Below are 25,552 nucleotides of genomic sequence, written 5' to 3'. Positions count from 1 at the left end.
CTTCTACATTTATGAGCTGGCATTTTTCTACAACAGAAGTCTTTCCACAACTGGAGATGAAAGGCTGCTCCTACTAAAAGGACAGGGTGAAAACCTAGTTCTAATTACAGAGTAAGGAGTTTAAGATTTGCCTCCAATGGTGGAAATGAACTGAGCTGCAGACTCGGATTTTTTATTAAAATGTGACAGTCGTTTTGTCTGACCATCAAATTACCTCACATTTGACCTCTGACACATCCCCATTGACATTCGCGTGCTTCCTTGGTTTCTGACCAAGATGTTCCAGGCTCACCCTGGACACTCAGGGCCCAGACCTAGACTCAGCTCTTTCTCCAGGGAGTCCTGGTGCCTTGGAGGGGGCAATGCTGGACAGAGCTATGAAATACATAATTTTTTAAATGAGGAATATTTTCAATCTATATTTATCATTATAGGGAGTTTTACATAAATTCTTTGATTTTTATGGTTGTCTCTTTTAAACTGGAAGTTTTGATTCCTAGTAACTTTAATAATTTATTTTTGTTTTATCCTACAATATATACAAAATAGATTCAAATAAATGCCAATACTTTAAGGAAATTGATGATTTTATAATTTTTTACAGGTCTTTTTGTCCTTAAACACATCCCATTAAGGGTGTATAGTCATAATATGGAGTTCAGAAGTTTCTTCAAAGAATTATTTCTTTTGTGTGGTTGAGTTGCCAATTTGATATTAAGTTGATTTGTTTTCAATTTCAGAATTTTTTTTAAAAGATTGATTGATTGCTATGTTGGGTCTTCATTTCTGTGCTAAGGCTTTCTCTAGTTGCGGCAAGCAGGGGCCACTCTTCATCGCAGTGCACAGGCCTCTCACTATCGTGGCCTCTCTTGTTGCGGAGCACAGGCTCCAGATGTGCAGGCTCAGTAGTTGTGGCTCATGGGCCTAGTTGCTCCGCGGCATGTGGGATCCTCCCAGACCCGGGCTCGAACCCGTGTCCCCTGCACTAGCAGGCAGATTCTCAACCACTGTGCCACCAGGGAAGCCCTCAATTTCAGAATGTCTTATTTTTACTTTTGAATATATAAATCATTTACATTTGTTCAAAAGTCAAAATTCCATAAAAAAGTAAAATCAAAGAAACCTTGCTTCCACCCCTATCTCTACCTTCCTGTTCACTTCTGCCTCCATAGGTATTTGATAGTTTGTAGTTTATCCTTCTAGTGTTTTTCTTTGCAAAAATAAGTAATTGTGTATATGTGTGAGAATCCTCTCAATTCTTACACAAAAGGTAGCACGCTGGATAGTTTTCTATACTTTGATTTTCTCAAAAATATGTTGTGGTACAGTACTTCAAATCTGTCAGTATTTCACTTAAAATGTATACTGTATACCAAAATACAAACACTGGTGGCATTTAATGTGAGAAATCTGTCATAATAATTATTAAGCTATGGGGAGATATCTCCTACTGACAACCATTTTGACATCCACCATGTAAATCAAACACACAACATAGGTATGTTGCTAACATGCCTAAGCCTTCTTACCTGAGGTACACTTCACGTGTCTAATGCTGTCAATCTGCTGCTGCAACCTGTGTTTCCAAAGGCTTCATATTACGAAACGAGTATCATTAGCATTAGACAGATCTTAGGTCACATTTTCAAAAGTTGGTACCACATGAGAATCATGACTTCCAGTATTACATTATTTCTGGAGGAAAAAAAAAATGTATCCATATTTCCTAAATTGATAGATTTCCCCTCAGTATTAACTCCTTATATAATAAAGTTTGGTTTCCTTCTTGAACGCTTGTACATAAAACATTTATACAGTTTCACTCCAATACCAGTTATCTGATGTTCAGTAAGTTGTGACTTTGTAAATGCTTTAATACTTCTGATGCCTTTCCCCTGTGATTTCTCTGAAGCATATAGTGGATCTGTAGGTGGATACTAATAACGTTCTCAGGGAATCTCTCTCCTGACAAGTCCTCTGATATAAGAGAGCTTACAGTTTCTCCTGTGAGTTCTCTCAGGTGTGACAAAATGTGACTTTACACAGGAGTCTTTTCCACATTTGCTGCCACTTTGGGTATCTCTCCTGTGTGAATTACCTCACGTTTAGAGAGAGTTGACTTCTTGCAGAAGGCTTTCCCACATTCATTACATTCATAGGGCTTCTCCCCTGTGTGTGTTCGCTGGTGCACCATGAGTGTTGACTTCATACAGAAGGATTTCCCACATCTCTTACATTCATAGGGCTTCTCCCCTGTGTGGGTCCTCTGATGATTAATGAGGTTTGACTTCACATAAAACGTTTTCCGACATTTATTACATTCAAAGAGGTTCTTCCCTGTGTGAGTTCTCTGATGTACAGTGACGTGTGATTTCATACAGAAAGACTTCTCACATTCATTACATTTATAAGGTTTCTCCTCTGTGTGAGTCCTCTGATGTATGGTTAGGGCTGACTTAGAAAGATTTCCCACATTTATTGCACTCATGGGGCTTCTCTCCAGTGTGTGTTCTCTGATGTTCAATGAGGTGTGACTTCTGGAAGAAATTTTTCCCACATTCTTTACATTCGTAAGGTTTCTCCCCTGTGTGTGTTCACTGATGTTTAGTGAGGTGTGACTTCTGGAAAAAGGTTTTACCACATTCTTTACATTCGTAAGTTTTCTCCCCTGTGTGTATTCTCTGGTGCTGACTGAGAGCTGACTTCATATAGAAGGCTTTCCCACATTCATTACACTCATAGGGTTTCTCCCCTGTATGAGTTCTCTGGTGTACAGTTAAGGTTGACTTATGGCGAAAGGTCTTCTGACATTCATTACATTCGTAGGGTTTCTCTTCTGAGTGTGTCTTCTGATGATCAGTGAGGTTTGACTTCATAGAAAAGGCTTTCCCACATTCTTTACATACATGGGGTTTCTTTCTTGTGTGATTTCTCTGATGAATATTAAGTAGCAACTTCACATAGAATGACTTTTCACATTCATTGCATTTGAAAGGTTTCTCCCCAGTGTGAGTTCTCTGGTATATAATGAGGGTTGACTTCATAAGGAAGGCTTTCTCACATGCCTTACACTTGTGTGGTTTCTCCCGTGTAAGTTTTCTGATGTTTAGTGAGTGCCGACTTTTTGTAGAAGGACTTCTCACATTCATTGCACCCGTAGGGTTTCTCCCCCATGTGAGTTCTTTGATGTACAGTGAGGATCGAATTCATAGAGAAGGATTTGCCACACTCAGTACACTCATAGGGTTTCAATCCCGTATGAATTTTCTGATATTTAGTGAGATTTGCCTTCACACAGAAGGTTTTCCCACATTCATTACAGGTATAGCGTTTCTTTCCTGTATGGGATACTTGATGTACAATCAGGCTGACTTATAGCAGAAGGATTTCCCACATTCAGTACATTTATAGGGTTTCTCTTCTGTATGCTTCCCCTGATGTACTTGTAGGGCTGACTTATAGTAGAAGGATTTTCCACACTCAGTACATTTGTAGGGTTTCTCCCCTGTGTGTGTTCTCTGATGATCAGCAAATTGTGACTTCTGTGAGAAAGGTTTCTCCCCTGTATGCGTTTTCTGATGCTTAGTTAGGTTTGATTTCACACAGAAGGATTTCCCACAATCCTTACATTCGTATGGTTTCTCCCGTGTGAGTTCTCTGATGATGGTTGAAGTTTGATTTTGCATAGAAGGACTTCCCACAATCCTTACATTGATAGGGCTTCTCTCCTGTGTGAATTCTCTGATGGACCTTTAGGGCTGAACAATGACGAAAAGATTTCTTGCATTCATTACATACATGAAGCTTCTTTTCTGACTGTGTCCTCTGCTGGTCAGTAATGGCCGACTTTCCAGGGGCTTTATCACATTCATGGGGTTTCTCTCCTGTGTGGGTTCTCTGAGGGTCAGTGGGTTGTGATTTCTGGAAGGTTTTCCCACATTTATTACTTTCACATGGTTCCTCTCTTGTGTGTGTTTTCTGATGTTGAGTGAGGTGGGATTCCTGGTAAAAAGATTTCTTGCAGTGACTGCATTCAAATGTTCTCTCTCCCGTGTGAGTTTTATAAAGTTGAGTGAGATGGGACTTCTTGCTGGAATTATTCTCATTTTCATTTGATTCGTGGGTTTCCTCCTCCACGTTAACTTCCTGATGTTTAAAGAGGGTTGACTTCTCACGCTCATTAACTTCAGAATGATTCTCCCTTGTGTGAATTTCCTGCTGGACTTTAAGGGTTGACTTGTCACTGGTATTTCCCCCCTGTTCCTTATAATCCTGGGGCTTCTCTTCAGTTTGGGTCCTCTGAGGTGTGATGATGGCTGCCTCACTAAGGACAGCTGCCCCACATTCATGACCTTCAACAGGTGGTCCCAGAGGCTGAATTTTCTGTTGCCCAGTAGGGTCCTTATTATGACTTAGAGATTTTCCATCTTGGTTATGTTCATCAGATTTCTTTCCAGGATGAGTATTTTCTTGATTATTATCAAGAAGCAACTTCCCACATGCATTAATTTCATTAGAGTTCTTACTTGAATGATTTTTATCACTAATAACAGATTCTGAAACATTTTTCAAACTCATTCCATGTAAGTCATATTGACAGGGTGTTTTTCTGAAAACATTCTCTCTCTTCTTAGTCAGTGTTTTTTTGTTTACGAGTGAAACTCGCCACAAATGTTTATCTTGGTTTTCCTGGCTTCTGTCTATAAGGTCATAAATAAGAAAAATTAGGTGTACTTTAAAAATGCTAACACATTTCCTATGTAAATAAAATTTATTACATCAGTGATTCTCATTTTTTAGTCCCAAGCTCCTAGGATGAAATCCCCAAATCCCAAGCATATATATCCCCTTAGATCAGAAAAAAAGAAAAATAGAAAACACCTGCTACAGTGGAAAAGGGAGAGTAAAACTATAATGCACACACATATATTTGCTGTTTTAAAAATAAGACCTTCAGAACTAAAAAGAGAAGAGACTAAACACAAGGAACAGTGAGCTAAGGGAAACTCATAGATAACTGGGTTATTATCCCAACGAAAACCATGAACAGAAGTAGAGTGAGAAATATTAGTGTACATGGATTTCAGGAGAAATACCAGAGGAAGTCTTAGGTGTGGGATAAAACAAATTATCTGTACATACACGGATACAGCCCACTATCTGTAAGCCAATGGGCAAAATAAGACATATTAGTTGTTCAAGATATCCTTACAAAAATACACAATAAATATTTTTTTAAATATTTATTCCCAATCACAGGCCACAAGTCTGATAAGTTCTTACATTCAGAAGTCTGCTTTTCAGCTTTGGTTCTACTAAAAACTCAAGACGTCCTCCAGGAAATGTATCTGTCCCCTTTCCTCCCCACTTCTTCCCTCTCTCCCTCTCCCTTCCTCACATACTTTTTTCAAATGATGCCTCCAAGTCCATCTTCTCCAACACTGAAATAGTCACTACCTATACTTTTTATTAACACACTATGGAAAGGACTAACTTTATCCAATAGCACTTGGTAACACTGAATTTCAATACAGATCACACAATTTTGTTTCTTTCTCCGAACTACAGCCTATGCTCCTAGCAGGTTTTTAATGTATCTCCAGTTGCCTTTGAGTCCCTCTGAGTAGACATTCAGTTGGTGGCCCTCAAAAAGCATCAGAATTACCTGGAAAATTTTCTTAATTATTTTTATTTTGTATTGGAGTACGGTTGATTTACAATGTTGTGTTAGTTTCAGGTGTACAGCAAAGTGATTCAGTTATACATATACACATACCTATTCTTTTTTAGAGTCTTTCCCCATATAGGTTATTAGAGAGTACTGAGTAGATTTCCCTGTGCTATACAGTAGGTCCTTGTTGATTATCTACTTTATATATAGTATTGTGTATATGTTAATCCCAACCTCCTAATTTATCCCTCCCCCACAGAATAACCTGGAAATTTTTGTTCAAAACATGGAGTATAGCTTCCCTGGTGGCGCAGAGGTTAAGAATCCGCCTGCCAGTGCAGGGGATATGGGTTCGGGCCCTGGTCTGGGAAGATCCCACATGCCGCAGAGCAACTAAGCCCGTGCGCCATAACTACTGAGCCTGTGCTCTACAGCCCATGAGCCACAACTACTGAGCCCATGCGCCTAGAGCCCATGCTCCGCAACGAGAAGCCACCGCAATGAGAAGCCCAGGCATCGCAACAAAGAGTAGCCCCTGCTCGCTGCAACTAGAGAAAGCCCACGTGCAGCAACGAAGACCCAATGCAGCCAAAAATAAACAAATAAATAAAAACAAATTTATAAAAAAAACAGAAACAAAACATGGAGTATAGACTGTCATAGCCCCATGTCAATCCATGTACCCTATGAATCAGAATCTACAGGTAAGTGATGTAGGCCTATGTACTTAGGAAATGCTTTCTGAATAAACGTATCTATCAGCATTAATAGATGAGCATATCTATTATATATTATACATCAAATTAAGGAAGAGTTAAAAAAAAAAAAAAAGAGGCCCTCCAGATGGGGACAAAAGCCTCAGCAATAACCAGATGCTCTCAGGTGTCACAGTATATGATGAGGTCTGAATTCCTTGTGGCTCAGCTGCTAAGTGAAATGGGAATTCTAAGAGGGGAGAGAGTAAGAAGCACTTCAAAACAGAGGTGAGTACCTGAGCTCAAACATAAACTAAGTGTAAAATATGCACAACAAGCATTAACTACATGCCAGGCACAGTCCTAAGCCCTTTCTTAAGGATCTGGACAGGCAAACCTCAAGAAGAGGTGCATATGTGGGTAAGATGTATGAGCAGTATTTAGAAGGAGGATCAAATGGAACTTACCATGAGTTTTTGAGTAACATCAACAAAAAAGGATGAATATGGACTGATATGTTTAAGAAGAGGTGTCATAAGTAATAGAGGACAACCCTAGGATTATATAAGGCCAGCAACAAGACGAAACAGATGCTTTAGATTTAAATATATATACTTACAATTAGGAATGAAATAAGGCATCAGAGAATAAGGTTCTGGTTTTGAGTAAGGTCACTGGAAGATAAGAATAAAAACTATAGAAGATAGTTTTCAAAAGAAAATTAAAAATAAGAGGAACTATGGACAGATCAGTATTACAGGTGCTTTTCATGGTTGTCAGATACGGGAGAAGAAAAGTGTTAGAACCCAAGTAAGTGGAAATAAGGAATGTGAGAAGATTTACAATTTGGAAGAAATGATTTTAGGGTTAGTTTTTGCCACACTGACAACGAAAGGACTGGAACATCTCAGGTAAAACAGAGAGTAGAGGGCAGATGAGGCGGAGATAGAGGACCTGGGAATTTTTCAGTCACTGGGTAAAGCGAAAACCTTAACTCTTAGGAACAGATGAGGTACAGGGAAGAGACATTGTAAGACCTAGTTCTTGACAAACTCTTCCCAGGAGACAGAGTGATCGTGTGATCAAAACTGCTTCCTATTGTATGACGTCTTAATTTTTGCCAAATTTGAGCACAGAAAATGCTATTTCACTGTCATACTTTTTACTTCTCTGATTACCAATAAAGTTGTAGATATTCTCATTTATCATTTGTGTTTTTGTTTCCCACTTGTGTCTCCTTTTCATGTATGTCTTTTGTCCACTTCTCTGTTGGGTTGTTTGACTTTTTCTTATGAATTGTAGGAGTTCATTATTCAACAAACTTTTATTGAATGCTAAACTGTGGCTGGCACTATCCTAGAGAGTGAAAACAGACATGAAAGAAAAAAAACCCTGTTCTCATGAAGTTTACATTCCAGTGGGAGGAAGCAGAAATTAAGTAAAATGAATAATGTATAATGCCTTATTTAAATTTCTGTTTGAGAAAAGCCATGAATATATTTTGGATATTAAGCCTTTGCTGGTTATATATGTTACAAATAACTTCTCTCACTCTATGCCATGAATCTTGAATTTTTATGGTGTTTTGTAATGAGTGAATGTTCTTAATATAATCTATTTTTTTTCTTCTAAAACAGTATTTTTGTGCTGTTTGAGAACCCTTTCATAAGGATTGTACATAGATGATGATACATATATATCGAGCGTACATATATTCCCCTTTTATATAGTTATAAACATATTCCACTATACTTTCTTCTAGAAGTTTTATATATTTTACTTTTAAATTGATTTCTGTATAATGGTAAAAGACATAAATGTTTTCTCCATATGAGTAATTTTCTCAACAGCACTTACTGAATTATCTCCCCTTTGTCTGTTTCTCACATATCTGATTTCCATATGCGTGGAGCTAGTTCTGGAATCTTACTTCTGATCCATTTATTCTTACATCAATATCACACTACAGCCAATAGCTAGCACTGAATTTGAAAGGGCAAGCTCCCCCTAGTTTTTCTTAGCCTTCTAAACTGCTTTGTTTGTTTTGGGACTTGGCTATTCCAAATTTTAAAATTTTATATCTAATAATCCTAAAATCTTAAGTCCTTTATGTTTTAATTCTATCCTGATAATCAATCCCCACTTCAGTTTTAGACTTGGTTCTCACTTAAATAAATAGCACTCAAAAACAATCTTCTGCTGTTTTATACTTTACCATTTCTTAAGTTCATGTTCTAGAAATTTCTTTAAAAAGAATTCACGAGAACAATATTTCCCTGCATTCTTGCATGTTCAAACTTACTGTTGTTACTTTAGCTAAATAACATTTTGTCTACATATCAAATTATTGGGATTTACTTTTAGTTCTTAAGGATTTTGTAATTCTTTCTCCACTGCTTTTAAAAGCAGTGGATGTTATTATGGACGTCTGAGATCAACTTGATTTTTTTCTCCCCCTTAAAAATGACTGGGGTGTTCCCTGGTGGTCTAGTGGTTAGGATTCAGTGCTTTTGCTGTCATGGCCCAGGTTCAAACCCTGGTCAGGGAACTGAGATCCCGCAAGCCGAGCAGCACAGCCAGAATTTAAAAGAAAAAAGACTTAATTCAAGTGCTGGGATCTAATGTAGAGCATGGTGACTATAGTTAATAATATGGTACTGTACCCTTGAACGCTGTTGCAAATATATCTGAATCATTCTCACACACACACCCCCAAAACACACATACAAATTACCTGTTAACTACGTAAGGTGATGGATGTGTTAATTATCTTAATCTTGGTAACCATTCTACAATATATGTACATCAAATCATCACACTGTACGTTTTAAATATATACAATTATATTTGTCAATATTCCTGTCAATATTCCTCAACAAAGTTTTAAATGACTTAATTCTTTGGTTTTGCAGACCAAAAAGAATCTTTCTTTCTTTAAAAATCTAGTAACTTCCCTAGGATACACCATGGTAGCGACAATTCTGAGTTAGTTTCCCGTAAGTTAGTCCTTTTCATGTAGACTCCAGTCTTCTTTCATACCAGGAAGTTTCCTTGAAATGTATCTCTAAATATTTGTTCTGTTCAATTATCTCTGGCTTTCCACATGGGGGACTGGATGGTGTGCATGCTGAACCTCCTTTTCCAGTCTTCCACATGTGACCCCTTTAACTGTGCCCCAATTCCCACTCCTTCTGCTCACTTCCTGTGTTTCTCTCTTCCAGGCCCCTCACTATGTTTTCAGCTCCTTGTGCTCCTTCCAATTCTACACATTTTACTGTCAGGATGTTTTTTCTTCCAGTTCATTCCTGAGCACTGGAAGCTTTCAGACAATCTCCTGTGTCTCTTCATCTCTCCCCTCAGTGCTTATATATGGTTCCTTGTACTTTTGCATCATAAAGGCAATTGCTTCATTAAGTTGTGAAACATTCATAGTGAGATACTTGGTCACAATATTTCTCTCTTCTATGACTATTTTTCAGGTGCGTGTTTTCACTTACTAATTTTTTTTTTTTTTTTTTGCCTTTTCTTTTTTTCTTTCTCCCCTTTTTTTTTTCTTATGAAAACGTCCATGCATCCTGCACTGGCTGCTTAGGACCAAGGACTTAACATTGCATTTGATTATCTTTTATTTCTCTCAGAAAACCTCTGGGCATTTTCACGTGCAAAGTCTCATTTATCCCCCAAATGCTACAAAGACCAATACTTTACACAGCTAAGGGTTTTGTGTGTGATTCCACCCTGAATACCACTTCTCTGCTTCTCAGAACCAAAGCAGGTAACAAGGAAGTTCCTGCCACAATCTTGTTCAAACCCTTCCTGATGTTTTACCAAGGGTTAGTCACCTTGCATTTCCTTCTGAGGTCAGCAGCCCTGGAGGGTCTCTCTCTGGTTCCAATTCCAGGTGCCTGTACCCAGCTTGATTTTTTATTGCTTTCAACAGTTCTTCCCCTTATGTCATGGTTTCAAGTTTAGCTATTTCTCAGATTTATACGAAATACCAGTCTGCAACTCATTTCTCAATCTCCTAGTTGGTTTTAGATGGTTTACAGGAACAAAGGGGGAAAACGCTGACTTCATATTTCCAATTTCAAACTAGAAATTCATTGTGTCCTTCTTGACAAGCACCTTTCTTCGCCTCCAGACATCTCTCTGGGTTTTCTTCTCTGTTACGCTTATGACTCCTACATGTTGTAAGGCTGTGGGTTGCAGCCTCTTCTCCTGTCTATCCACATCCACTCCCCAAGGCCCAGTTATGTCTGCATACCACCTTTCAACTCATGACTTTCAAATTTAATCTGCACTCCTGTCTGTTCTCCAACTCCAGATCTGTATGTCCAAGGGCCTCATCAACATCTAAATTTGAATAATTAATAATCATCTCAAGTCACTGACGCTTCTCAAAGTCACTTCTTAAAAAATTTGCCCCGAACTGCTCCTCCCCACTTTTCCCATCTCAGTGAACACCTCCCACCCCAGCAGGTTGCTCAGACTAAATACTGAGGTCATCCTTGGCTCCCCACCCCGTTCTCTCACTCCACATCCTACCCAACAGCAAATCCTACTCTCCAAACATGGAGCCACATTTCATCACGTCTACCCCCTCACTTCACATCTGAGCCACTGCAAACACCTCTTTGCTGTCGAGAGCTGAAACCGTCAACATCCGCACAGCTTACTCTCTGCATTACCATGACTACTGTTCTACTGTGTTCACCAGCAGACTTTCCTGCTCCATGAAACTCATGCCCAGGAAGACAAAAGTTGCAAATGATTTTACTGTTCATTTCAGAAGCTTCCTCAAAACCCTTTTAAACAAACTTCTCACCTTTCCCATAGATACTCTACTACTTATTCTCCAAGACCTGTCCACAAATCCTAAACTGTTAAATCATAATTCTTACCCAAAGGTTATCAAGCCCCTGAATTAAAAAAATATACTTTCAACTACACCCTCAAATCTCATAAATAACCTTTGTTCACTCTTTTCCAAGATGCTACGAAGACTGTCAGGGTGAGCAATAAATTAAGATTTGCCTTAACAATGGTGGTGGTCAGTATTTCAGGAGCCAGCATTTCACACTGTCTTTATGCTTTTACTTTGTCCACCACCCTTGTCCCTGTCCCCAATTTTCTCTGCATAGTAGCAAAGAAATTCTTTTAAAACGTACTCTTTTGCAGAAATCCAGTAATAGCTACCCATCTCGCCCCAAATGAAGTCAAAGCCCTCACCATGTCCTGTAAGACATCATTTGGCCCCTGGCTACCTGTCTGATGTCACCTCCCACCAGCATCCCTCTCAGGTGCTCCCCTGCCACCATTCTGGCCTCCCTGTTTTTCTCAGAGCACTTCCAACAAACTCCTGCCGCAGGAACTTGGCCCTGTGGCTGTTCCTTCGCCTGGAACCCCCAGAATCCACATGACTCACCTCCTTACTTCATTATCTGCTCTAATGCTGACTTCATCAGAAAGGCATTCTCCAACCACCTTTTACAAGAGCACACCCTGCTCTCCATCTCCTGCTTTAGTTCTTTTCACCATTCTCGTCACCGCTGGACATGTAAACGTATTTATTCACGTCTCCTCCTCCTGCTAGCTTATAAGCTATAGGAGCTCTGGGACAGTGTTTGTTCATCGGCATATCCCCAACACCAGAAGCGTGGGTGGCACAGAGTAAGAATATCTGCAGAATGAATTAATAAATGCCTGCGGGGAAAACTGAAAAGAAAATAGTCCATGAAAATGGAGAGAAGATGAATACTAGAAAGGAGAAACCAAGAACAAAGGTCTAAGATGAGGCAGGCAGGGGGTCAACGCTGGGCACAAGAATGGTCACCTTCCCTAAAAGTCAGGCCAGAGAGGAAAGCGCTAGTACTTAAGAGTGGTGGACAGAAATGTGGTTCAGGTTATCTGAGGCAGGCTGGCTCGCCGTTCAGTTACTTCCCAAGGTCTGAAGCCCCTACACAGAATTACTGAGACAGAGACCAAAGGTCTCAACTTCTGGACCAATCCATCTGGGTCTGCATTTCCAGTGGCTTCTTTTTTTTCACCTGATAAAGACTAACTCACCTGGATCACTCCGGCATGGAAATGCTCTCTCTAATGGCCACGGCTCTTCTCCTTGCTCTAGCTTGAAGACCACCTCTGGTTTGCTGATGCAGTACCCTGTGAGTGAGATACAGGGTTAAGACTTCGGACAAGCTGCTTGGACATCGGGGCCCTGAAGGACAATGAAGGTGCCGGTTCAGGATTCACATAATAATGGTGACCATTTGAACCTTTCTTTAGGGAAGTGAGAACAGAAACATTCTTTCTGTGCTCAATAGCAGCAATCATTTCTGACCCATGAGGTGTACAAATATCATAAAGCTCCACCAAGGGCTCATAAGTTTTGGCAGCTAAGAAAAGAAATGCACACTGTGAGGCATTACACAGGGAAGACTCCTCACCCACGGAGACCAGGTGGCTGTAGTTTTCCAGCATCACATCCCGGTACAGGGTCCTCTGCATACAGGTCAGCTGTAGCCACTCATCCCAGGTGAAGTCCACAGTCACGTCCCTGAATGACACGGATCCCTGGTCAGCACACTTCTGTTCAAGCCAAAGAGATCAGTATTGGGTGATGTGAGAGAGATGGGAAATAATTCTTAACATGTTGATTTTGAGAGTTTACCATAAATATTATATAGGCTGCCTATTCTATACCTTGTTTTGTGGTTTACTTTGTGGGATAAAGTGATATCATAATAGGAAAATCCAGATGGTATATTAACTTATTAATTCAAACAAAAAAAATTGAAGTTTCTACCATGTGTCTGAAACTGTCCTAGCTTGCCAAGAATATTGAGCTAAATCAATCGTTTTTATTTGGCCTTTAAGGAGCTTAAATCTTGGTAAGGAGACAAATCATACCTATGAATACTTATCGTGTAATAAGGTATTATTAGAGCTATGCTAGAATCAGTGTTATATAATGTAGGAAATATGACTATTTTGTATTGTCAGTTCGGGATTCACAATAGCAGATCTTCATTAATGTGGTGCAAGCACATAAACAAAGTCAAAGAGGTATGAAAAACACACAGCAGTATGACAGGAACAGGGGAACAGGGCAGGGCCACGAGAAGAGAAAGAACTGCAAAGGTGTTCAGCAGCACATTGTGCAGTAATTCTGGACTCATCCGTGTAGTTGAGTGCTCTCCAAAATACTTCATCACCATCCTGGCAGTAAAGTTTTGAGCACCCCCAATTTATTCATTTTTAGTAAGTACTATATACATTCTGCTAATCCACATGATAATGATAAGCTTAATTTATCTTTATTTTCCTCATTAAAAGTTTAAATATAATCAACCTACTGTTTTCTTCCCAATGGAGAAGAAAGCACTGGGATATCTTGTGCCTCCACAGGTGGGAGGTGTGACCACTGAAGAAATGAGGAGCTGGTGAAGACACACATGCAATCACCATGGTAGCTGTAACATTTACATTAAACAGCAGCAAGGAAGATCTCAAATCAACAACCAAACATTACAATTTAAGGAACTAGAAAAAGAACAAATTAAACCCAAAGCTAGCAGAAGGAAGGAAATAATAAAGACTAGAGCAGAAGTAAACAAAATAGAAAATAGAAAAACAGAGAAAATGAAACCAAAAACTGTTTTTTAAAAAAGATGAACAAATTTTTACCTAGATGGAATAAGAAAAAAAGAGGAAAGACTCAAATTACTAAAATCAGAAATGAAGATATGAACATTACTACCAATTCTGCTGAAATAAAAAGGATTATGGGAGAGTACTATGAACAACTGTACACCAATAAATTGGATTACCAAGACGAAATGGAAAAATTTTTAGAAACATAAAATCTACCAAGACTAAATCATGAAGAAAATAGGCATTCTGAATACACCTATAACTAGTATGGAAATTGGATCAGTAACCAAAAATATCCCGACAAATAAAAGTCCCAGACCTGATGGCTTCACTGGTTCATTTTACCAAACATTTAAAGAAAAGCTAATACTGGGACTTCCCTAGCAGTCCAGTGGTTAAGACTCCATGCTTCCACTGCAGGGGGCATGGGTTTGATCCCTGGTCGGGGAACGAAGATTCCACATGCTGCGCAGCACAGCCAAAGAAAGAAAGTAGAGCTAATATAAATCCTTCTCAAACTTTTCCAAAAAATTGAAGAGGAGCAAACACTTCCTAACTCATTCTATGAGGCCAGCATCACCCTTAAAACAAAGCCAGACAAAGATGTTGCAAGAAAACTACAGACCAATATCCCTTATGATACTACAAAGCTACAGTACTAAAAATGGTGTGGTACTGGCATAAAAACAAACAGACCAAAGGAATAAAATAGAGAGCCCAGAAATAAACCCTCAAATTTATGCTGAAATGTTTTTTGACAAGGTTGTCAAGACCATTCAATGGGGAAAAGATAGTCGTTTCAGCAAATGGTACTGGGAATACTGAAGATCCACATGCAGAAGAATAAAGTTGGATCTTTACTTAACCTCAGATAAAAAAATTAACTCAAAATGGATCAAAGACCTAAATGTAAGACTTAAAACTATAAAACTTTTAGAAAAAACAGGGCAAAAGCTTCATGACACAGTATCTGGCTATGATTTCTTGGATATGACATCAAAGGCACAGGGAACAAAACAAAAAACAGACAAATTGGACTCCCTGAAAACTAAAAATGTTCTGCATCAAAAGACACTATCAACAGAGTAAAATGCAACCCACAGAATGGGAGAAAATATCTGCAAATCATATGTCTGGTAAGGGATTAATATCCAGAATATATAAAGAACCCCTAAAACTAAACACCAAAAACTTCCCGAACATCCAATTCAAAATGGACAAAGGACTTGGACATTGCTCCAAAGAGAATACACAAATAGCCAATAAGCACGTGAAAAGATGCTCAATATCACTGATCATTAGTGGAATGCAAATTAAAACTACAATGAAATACCACCTCATACCCATTAGGATGGCTACTATGAAAACAAAAAACAAAACAAAACATGACAACCACTACAAAATAACAAGTGCTGGAGAGGATGTGTAGCCACGGGGACTCTTGTGCACTGTTGGTGGGGATGTGAAACAGTACAGCTGTTACAGAAAAGGGTGTGGCAGTTCCTTAAAAAATTAACAGAATTACCATATGACCAAGCAATTCCACTTCTGGGTATATACCCAAAAGAACGGAAAGCAGGATCTTAAAGAAATATCTGTACACCCATGTCCATAGCAGCATTACTCACATTAGCTAAAATGTGAAAGCAACCCAAGTGTTCATCGACAGATGAATAAATAAGCAAAATGTGATATGTATATACAATAGAAAGGAAGGAAATTTTCACATATGCTACAACATGGATGAACCTTGAGGACATTATGCTAAGTGAAATAAGACAAGCACAAAAGGACAAATACTACATAAAACCACTTATATGAGGTACTTAGAATAGTCAAAATCATAGAGACAGAGAATATAATGATGGTTGCCAGGGTCTAGGAGGAGGAAGGAATGTGAAGTTATCGTTTAATGGGTACAGAGTTTCAGCTTTATAGAGTCATGTGGATGGATGGTAGTGACGGTTGCACAACATTATAAATGTACTTATTTAATACTACTGAATACTTAAAATGGTTAAAGTGATACTTTTTTTAAAAAATTTTTTGGAGTATAGTTGATTTACAATGTTGTGTTAGTTTCAGGTGTACAGCAAAGTGAATCAGTTATACATATACATGTATCCACTTTTTTAGATTCTTTTCCTACGTAGACCATTACAGAGTATTGAGTAGAGTTCCCTGTGCTATACAGTAGGTCCTTATTAGTTATCTAAAAATGATAAATTTTATATGTGTATTTTACCACAATAAAAAAAATGGGGGGGAAAACTCCATTAAAGATAAGAGTTTGAACACCCCTCCCCACCATGTACATGGATGGAGAAAGACACACCATGATAATACTAATCAAAAGAAAGCAGGAGTGGAGTGGCTATATTATTTTCAGATATAGCAGACTTCAAAGTAAGAAAAGTTATCAAGGATAAAGAAAGTCATTCATAATGATAAAGGGGTCAAATCTCCAAGAAGAGGTAACAGTCCTTAACATGTATGCACCTAACAACAAAGTGTCAAATACATCAGGCAAAAAGTGATAGAACTACGAGGAGAAACAGACGGAATCTACTGTTGGAGACTTCAACACAGCTCTATCACAAACAGCAGGCAGAAAATCAGTAAAGACACAAAGACAAGCCTCATTTTACTGTGCTTCGCAGATACTGCCTTTTTTTTTTTTTTAATACAAGTTGAAGGTTTGTGGCAACCCTGCATCGAGCAAGTCTACTGCCATCATTTTTCTAACAGCATCATTTTTTAAATTAAGGTATGTGCATTTTTTTAGGCATAATGCTATTGCACACTTAACAGACTACAGTACAGTGTAAACATAATTTTTATAGGCACTGGAAAACCAAAAAATTTGTGTGACCCATTTTATTATGATATTCGCTTTACTAGGATGGTCTGGAACCAAACCCACAATATCTCTGAGGTTTGCCTGTAGTTGAACTCAACAACACCATCAGTCAATTGGCTCTAATTGACATCTATAGACTGCTTCATCCAACAAAAGCACAATACACATTCTTCTCAAACTCACATGGAATATTCACCAAGATGGACCACATTCTGGGCCATAAAACACACCTTAATAAATTTAAAAGAACAGAAATCATACAATGTCTAACCTCTCAGACCACAATGGAATTAAACTATAAATCAGTAACAGAAAGATAGCTGAAAAACTCTAAAATACAAGAAGATTAAACAACACATTTCTAAGTAACACATGGGTGAAAGAAGAAATCTCAAAAAATTTTTAAAATATTTTGAACTAAATGAAAATTAAAAGACAATTTATTGTGGGATGCAGCAAAATCAGTACTTAGAAATTTATAGCATTGAATGCATATATTTAGAAAAAAGAAAGATCTAAAATCAGTCATCTAAGATTCCACCTTAGGAAACTAGATGAAGAACAAATTAAATCAAAAGTAAGCAGAAGAAAAGAAATAATAAAAACTGGAGTAGAATCAAAATGAAATTTCAAAAGAAACTGAAAATAGGAAATCAATGGAGAAAAATCAATGAAACCAAAAGCCGGTTCTTTGAAAAGATCAATAAAATTTATAAACCTCTAGCTAGACTAAGAAAAAGAGAGAACACAAATTACTAATATCAGAAATGAAAGTGGGGATATAACTACAGATCCCATTGACATTAAAATAATAAAGAAATATAACGAGTAACTCTCTGCCCACAAATTTGACAATGATGAAGTGGACCAATCTGTTCAAAGTCACAATCTACCCAACTCACACAAGAACAAATACACAATCTAAATAAGTCTGTATTTTTAAATTGAGTCAATAATTAATAACCTTCCAAAACAAAAAGAACCAAGCCTAGATGGGTTCACTCATAAATTCTACCAAACACTTATGAAAGAAATTATACTAAATATCTACAATCTCTTTCAGAAAATAGAAACAGGGAATAATTCCTACCTCTTTGTCTCAAGACAAAGACATTACAAGATAAGAAAACCACAGACAAATATCTCTCATGAATATAGATGCAAAAATCCTTGACAAAATATAAAAAGAAATATACACCACAAACAAGTGGGATTTATTCCAGATATCAAAGCTGGCTCAACATTCAAAAATCAATTAATGTAATCCATCACATCAACAGGCTACAGAACGAAAATCACATGATCATATCAAAAGACACAAAAAAAGCATTTGAGAAATGATTAAAAAAATTCTCGGGACTTCCCTGGTGGTGCAGTGGTTAAGAATCTGCTTACCAATGCAGGGGACATGGGTTCAAACCCTGGTCCAGGAAGATCCCACATGCCGTGGAGCAACTAAGCCTGTGCACCACAACTACTGAGCCTGCACTCTAGAGCCCACGCACCACAACTACTGGAGCCCGTGCACCATAACTACTGAAGCCCCCGTGCCCTAGAGCCCACACACCGCAACTACTGAGTCCACACGCCTCAACTACAGAAGCCTGTGCACTCTAGGGCCAGTGTGCCGCAACTACTGAGCCTGCGTGCTGCAACTACTGAAGCCTGTGCACCTAGAGCCCATGCTCCGCAACAAGAAGAGCCACCGCAATGAGAAGCCCATGCACCACAACGAAGAGTAGCCCCTGCTAGCTGCACCTAGAGAGAGCCCACACACAGCAATGAAGACCCAACACAGCCAAAATAAATAAATAAACTCTCAGTAAACTAGGAACAAAGAGGAACTTCCTCAACTTGATAAAGAATATCTACAAAAGCCTACAGATGACATCATACTTAATGGTGAGAAACTAGCAGCTTTCCCACTAATATAAGGAACAAGGCAAGGATGTCCTCTTTCACCACTCCTTTTCAACACTGTACTGGAAGTCCTAACTAACGTAACAAGACAAGAAAAGGAAACAAAAGGTATACTGATTAGGAAGGAAGAAATAAAACTGTCTTTGTAGTCAGATGACAAAATCGTCTATGTAGAAAATCCGAAAGAATCAACAAAAAAGTCCTGAAACTATTAAGCGATTATAGCAATTTTGCAGGGCACAAGGTTAATATACAAAAGTCAACCATTTTTCTATATAACAGCAATGAACAAGTGGAATTTGAAATTAAAAACAGTATCATTTACATTCACTCACCCCCCAAATGAAATACTTATGTATAAATCTAACAAAATATGCACAAGATGTATATGAGGAAAACTGTAAAACTCTGATGAAAGAAATAGATGAACTAAATAAATGGAGAGATATTACATGTTTGTGGACAGGAAGACTCAATGTTACCATGATGTCAGTTCTTCCAAACCTGATCTACAGATTCAATGAAATCTCAAAATCCCAGTCAATTATTTTGTGGATATCAACAAACTGGTTCTAAACTTTATATTAAAAAGGCAAAAGACCCAGAATAGCCAAACAATATTGAAAGAGAGGAACAAGGTTGGAGGACGGACACTACCTGACTTAAAGCCTTACTGCAAAGCTACAGTAATCAAGACAGTGAAAGAATAGACAAATAAATCAATGAAACAAACCGGAGATCCAAGAAATAGACCTATATACATGTAGTCAACTGATCTTTGACAAAGGAACAAAGACAATACAATGGAGCAAAGATAGTCTTTTCAAAAAATGGTGCTGGAATAACTGGACATACACATGCAAAAAAAATAATCTAAACACAGACTTTACACCCATCACAAAAGTTAACTAAAAATGGATCACAAACTTAACTATAAAATACAAAATTACAAAAGTCCTAGAACATAAAACAGGAGAAAATCTAGATGACTTTCAGTTTAGCAATCACTTTTTAGACACAGCACCAAGGGCATGATCCATGAAAGAAATAACTGATAAGCTGTACTCCATTAAAATGAAAAATTTCCACTCTGTCAAAGACACTGTCAACAGAGTGGAAAGACAAGCCACAAACTGGGAAAAAATATCTGCAACAGACACATCTGATAAAGGACTATTATCCAAAATATACAAAGAACTCTTAAAACTCAACAATAAGAAAACAAACAACCCAAGACTTTAAGGGACTGCTTACCAAAGAAGATATACAGATGACAAACAATAAGCATATGAAAAGATGCTCCACATCACATGTCATTAGGGAACTGCAAATTAAACCAATGAGATTCCATTATACACCTGTTAGAATGCCCAAGATCCAGAACACTGACAACACCAAATGCTGGTGAGGATGTGGAGCAACAGGAATTCTCATTCATTTCTGGTGGGAATGCAAAATGGCACAGCTACTTTGGGAGATAGTTTGATGGTTTCTTACAAAGATAAACATGCTCTCACCGTATGACCCAGCAATCATGCTCCCTGGTATTCACCCAATGAAGTTAAAAACTTATGTCCACACAAAACTCTGCACACGGATGCTTACGGTAGCCTTATTCTCAACTTCCCAAACTTGGAAGTGACCAAGATGTTCTTCAGTAGGTGAATGGATAAACTGTGGTACATCCAGACAATGGAATACTATTCAGCACTAAAACAAGATGAGCTATCAAGCCATGAAAAGAAATGAAGAAATCTTAAATGAATATTACCAGGTCAAAAAAAGCCAATCTGAAAAAGCTACATACTGTATGATTCCAACTATACGACATTCTGGAAAAGGCAAAACAACGGAGACAATGAAGTGGTTGGTGGGGGGAGGGGAGGCAGGGAGGGAAGGGAGGGATGAACAGGTGGAGCACAGAGGAGTTTTCAGTGCAGTGAAACTACCCTGTATGATACTATAATGGTGAATACATGTGATACATTCATCAAAACCCACAGAATGTACAACACCAAGAGTGAACCCTAATGCAAACTACAGATTTTGGGTGACAATTATGCGTCAACGTAGGTTCATCCATTTTAACAAGTGTACCGTCTGGTGGGGATTGTTGATAATGGGGAAGGCTGTAGGCGTCTGGGGGCAGGTGGTATAAGGGAAATCTCTATACCTTCAGCCCAACTTTGCTGTAAACCTAATACTGCTCAAACAAACACGAATTCTTACAAAAGCAACAATAACAAAAATACTCCACCTTGCATGATCCAAGATAGCATTCAGAGAAGGGAAAGGAGACCCCAATTCTCCTGGATGGCCCTGCTCTGTATTCAGGTAGGATGATTATCCAGTCAGAGCAGAGTTTGGTTCCCAAGCCTACCATTTGCTTATTCAGCCACAAACACGTAACGAGCACCTACCAGGAGCAAGGCACAGGGTGAGGAACGGAAAATATGAAGATGAACACGGCATGCATCTGGACTTTGAAGGGCTAATGGCCTGTCAACACAGACACAAACAGGTAATTTCCACGCAATGGACAAAGTGCAGTGACAGGGACAGCAGGGACATTGTGGAGCACAGAGGGGAAGGGCAATTAATCCAGAGGGGGACAAAGAAAGAGGAGAAGGGCTTCCTGGAAGAGATCTCCCCCAAGTTAGCTCCTGAGAGATGAACTGGAGACTCAGGAGAGGAAGTGGAGCAGGGCTCCTAGGTCAGCCCGCAGGACAGAGACATGAGATGCACAGGTGGGCGGTAACCAGATGTGTTCAGGAAGTTATGTCAGGTTTGGGGTCACTGGAGAACACTGTTACATGTTTACTCTTTAAATGTCACCTTCTCCTCTAAACTGTGAACTCCATCAAAAAGGGACCAGGTCTCTATATCGTTCTGAGCAGAGTCTGTGGCACACAGTTCAGTACCTCACACACTAATCCATCACTGTTGAATAAAAAGTAGAATATGAGAATTTTTTTAAATATTTAATAAAACAAAGAGAAATAGGAAGTGGTTCTGTTCTCAACAGCCTGAATTTCATGATAAGAAGCTCAGCCTTTTCCCTCTGGAGGGCCAGAAGCTATTCAAGTGGTTTCCATACTGAAGTGGCAGCATCTGAATAGCATTTCAGATTACTCAGGAGGACAGACTTAACCTCGGGGAAAAAGAAGCAAAAAACTGTTCCAACAGTGCAGGGGAGAGAAGATGAAGCTCTGATAAGGGGAGAAAGAATTAAGTAGAAAAGACAGGTTTAAGAAATGATGACATCTTAAAGGTAGTAGAGCCTAGATGCCACCCAGGATGAGGTGAGGGGTGGGAAGGATAGGATGAATCCCATTTTGGTGGCTTTTTATCTGTTTCCACTTTTCCATCTTAATATATGAACACCCTAATAAAAGCCATGAAATCCACTGGAAAATGAAATAGGGAATAGAGAAAAGAAATACTTCACCTGGGATTTGTTCATTTTCTGTTGTTCCTGGAAGACTGTCAAAACCTGGGAAGGCATTCCTGGAAGAGGAGGAAAGAGGAACAGGATGATGAGAGCTCCTCAACGCTCTTCCTAAAAACTTCCACACGCCAGCTGGGTAACCTTTAATCCTGGAGAAGGAGAGGAAGGTTAACATCTGCCCCTTCGTGAATCCTTAAACCCACAATGTTCCCTACTCCTTTAACTATTTATGTTCCCCTCTCACTAACACAGAAATATTTAAAGCAGAATTATTAAGCAAATGATAGCATCTCAAAATATGAAATATGATGCCTTCATTAAAACTGATATAGCAGGGGGAAAAACCCTAAAGGCTATTTTGCGTAACTGTTTTACTACCAAGATGTTAACCCCCTGAGTCTGAGAATCCTCATGAAGTTTTGAAAAAAAGGATAAGTGCCTTAAACTTGTTTTTTTAAAAAGAAAAACTGTTTCTTCTAACTTGCTGTTTCTCAAAAGGATTTTTTTAAAAATATTTATCAATTTATTTTTATTTTTTTATGGCTGCACCGGGTCTTAATTGCAGCACAGGGGATCTTTAGTTGCAGCATGTGGACTTCTTAGTTGCAGCATGCATGCGGGATCTAGTTCCCTAACCAGGGATCGAACCCGGGCCCCTGCATTGGAAGCGTGGAGTCTTACCCACTGGACCACCAGGGACGTCCTCAAAAGGATTTTTTTAAGAGGAAACGTGTTTCCGTGCGATCGTGTGGACAGCACATGCCAGGACTTCTATGTGCCTCTTACCGATTCCTCACAAGTCATCTCCCCTTTCAGGCTTTTTCCCTTCTGTCAAATGAAAAAAAAATAGATAATCCTGGCAAACCGTCTGGGAACTACTACTCTTGACTCTAAGAACAGGAACGACAGAAAAGCGCTGCCCAGCTTCTGGAAAGAACTGGTGGAGAATGAAGGGAGGGGAGGGTGCCATTTGGGGTGGGGTTAAAGATAAACGCTTCCCAGCTGCGGAATCCCCCAGCATCCCACCACTCCCGCCACGTGTCTCACTCAGTCCCAGCTCCCTTCTCTCGTCCAAAGTGACTCACAGCTGATGGTGGTGAAATCACTCAAGCCTCGGCCCGCCGGGCGATACGCTCCTTTTCTGGGTTTCTTCCGCTTCTCTTCTGAAGCTCTGATGGGTCTCGGGTCAGAGGCTGGAGGGAGCGGGGGTTCTTCCCTGTGAGATTCCCGTTCCTGGAGTCCCCCTCCTTCCGGCTCAGTAGAGATGCTCTGTTCCAGTAGAGCCTAGGGGACAAATTCACTTCAGCGGGAACCTTCATCCGGGTGCCAGATCTGCCTCTCTGAGAACACGCAGCTCCAGAGACCTCAGGCCGCACGTCTACGACCGCAGAGGAGGCTGAGGACAAAGGCGGGCCGGCCGCGGCTGAAGTGCCCTCGGCCCCTGGACGGCACAGCTGCGGGGCGTCTCCGTCGCGGCCGGAGGCTGTTCCGGACAGCGCTGGGCCAGACGGACACCAGTCTAAGGGAACTAAGGAAACCCGGGATGCAAACCGCCGCCGCAAGCCTCAGGCACACACGCTTCGGTTACGTATTCGGGCCCGAGGAACGCGCGCCACGCCGCGCCGAGCAGCGTCGCGGGGCTCGTCTTACCTCCCCGGGCTGCGGGGCCCGATGGGGTCTGTCGCTCAGTCTTCTGGGCCGCGTTCGGGCCGCCTCGGCGATTACGAGGATGGAGACCCCGCAGCCAGCGCGGCCTCTCCCACAAACGCGGCCCTTCCCGCGCGTTCGCCCGGGACCCCCAGTCTCCCCCCATTCAGTGTGGACGCGGCCCAGGCGGCGCTGCCTCTGCCTCCGCCCCACCCCCCCTCTTCGCAGCCTCGGGAGGCCCGCGCTGACCAGGGCGCCGACCTCCAGGGCCTACAGCCCGCCCCACGCGCGGCCGCGCCCAGACAGGCCCGAGACCACCAGGGGGCCACGCCGAGGACCGAAGCGCGCCTGCGCACAGAGCCCGACGCCGCGCGTTGTAGGTCCTCGGCGAGCTCCGCCCACTGTGGGGGCGGGGCCTGTGCGGGCCCGCCCCCTTCACCCCCAACCCCACACACACATCGCCCCAACTCCCACAACCCCGTCGCTCCCCACGTCATCCCCACCTCTCCTCGTCCGACCTCACCTGCCCCTCCCCCTCCACGCCCCCGCCCCTACATCACCCCCACAGCACCCCAGCCCCTACCGCTCTGCATCACCATCACCCCCGCCTGGAGATGAGGGGCCTCCTCGCAGCCGCCAGCTAGAGAGAGATTTAAGAACACAGATGAAAAAGTTAACCAAATTAGCCCAGCCAAGCAATTTTCTTTGTCTTTTTTTTTTTTTTTTTTGGCATTGCTGCCGGGCTTGTGGGATGTTAGTTCCCCTACCAGGGATGGAACCCGCCCCTCCGCAGTGAGAGCTTGGAGTCCTTACCACTGGACCGCCAGGGAATTCCCCAAGCAATTTTTTTTTAAATGTGAATGAAAAAGAAGTAAGGGGGGGTGCAAAATTTAAGATTCAATACACGAAAATTGAAGGTAAGTCAAAATGCACACAAGTGAAGGGGGGTGGGAAGTATCTCACACATTCTCCCAGAGATGACTGTGCTGAACCGTTAGGCGCGCATCTTTCTGACATTTTTACCATAAGGAAAAAATTCAAAAGGATCATGAGCTAGAGAACAGGCCTAGGACAAAGGGTATTTAGCACTTTACCAAATGGTAAAGGGGCCTTTGGGATTGGTGGGAAGTATTCAATATACTATGTTAGCTCAACCAGTGACTGCACTCAAATACAATTAGTGTTAAATTCCTAGTTCACACATTAGAATAAATGAGTTTTACCTGGATTCAAGATTTTTAAATTCAAAAGAAAATTCTTCAAGCATAGTGAATTTTAGAAATATATAATCAATAGGGAAAACATATGATAACAGAGAAACCATTAACCTAAAAACTGTTTTTATTTTAGAAAGTTACACATTTCAGTTTCAGATTAAAGATTGGAACTAAGTTTAAAGACAAACTAAGACAAGGTCTTTATAATATACATAAGAAACAAAGACTTTATAATTTTAATGTATTAGCAGCTCTTATAAATCATTGAAAAGATCAACATTATCGTCACTTCTTTAAGATATGAAAAGGGAATTAATAAAGGACAGGATGTATCAATAAGTGAACAATAAATATATTAAAAAGTCTCTTGTGATAAATAAAAGACATCAAAATTTAAGATATTTTTTGAAAGTAAAATTTGAAAAGAATAAAATAATAGGA

The 25,552-nt window shown here is 40.1% G+C and overlaps 2 protein-coding genes across 3 annotated transcripts in view; one reads left to right on the top strand and one right to left on the bottom strand.

Moving 5' to 3' along the window:
* ZNF12 (zinc finger protein 12) overlaps nucleotides 1-12,589 on the top strand; it is a 70,607-nt gene extending 58,018 nt beyond the window's left edge. The window contains exon 6 of one of the 2 annotated variants that reach the window (XM_068523989.1): nucleotides 12,494-12,589. In XM_068523989.1, coding sequence (XP_068380090.1) covers nucleotides 12,494-12,498 — 5 coding nt within the window. In that variant the 3' untranslated portion in view covers nucleotides 12,499-12,589. Of the gene's footprint in view, nucleotides 1-5,930; nucleotides 5,964-12,493 lie in introns of those variants that run through there. The other variant, XM_068523990.1, reaches the window with a different exon arrangement.
* Nucleotides 3,277-24,084, bottom strand: LOC137749765 (zinc finger protein 33B-like). Its single transcript, XM_068524007.1, has 7 exons — nucleotides 23,898-24,084; nucleotides 23,333-23,531; nucleotides 22,929-23,075; nucleotides 22,248-22,396; nucleotides 12,813-12,954; nucleotides 12,433-12,528; nucleotides 3,277-4,700 (listed from the first exon to the last, which is right to left on the bottom strand). The coding sequence occupies exons 4-7, from the start codon at nucleotides 22,302-22,304 to the stop codon at nucleotides 3,625-3,627; spliced, it is 1,371 nt and encodes a 456-aa protein (XP_068380108.1). The 5' UTR covers nucleotides 22,305-22,396; nucleotides 22,929-23,075; nucleotides 23,333-23,531; nucleotides 23,898-24,084; the 3' UTR covers nucleotides 3,277-3,624.
* Between the last annotated feature and the right edge of the window lie 1,468 nt (nucleotides 24,085-25,552).

This window comes from Eschrichtius robustus, chromosome 16, assembly GCF_028021215.1.
Source record: "Eschrichtius robustus isolate mEscRob2 chromosome 16, mEscRob2.pri, whole genome shotgun sequence".
NCBI classification, from domain to species: Eukaryota; Metazoa; Chordata; class Mammalia; order Artiodactyla; family Eschrichtiidae; genus Eschrichtius; species Eschrichtius robustus.
The sequence above is the reverse complement of the archived record's forward strand: the minus strand, read 5'-3'. Positions and strand labels throughout refer to the sequence as shown.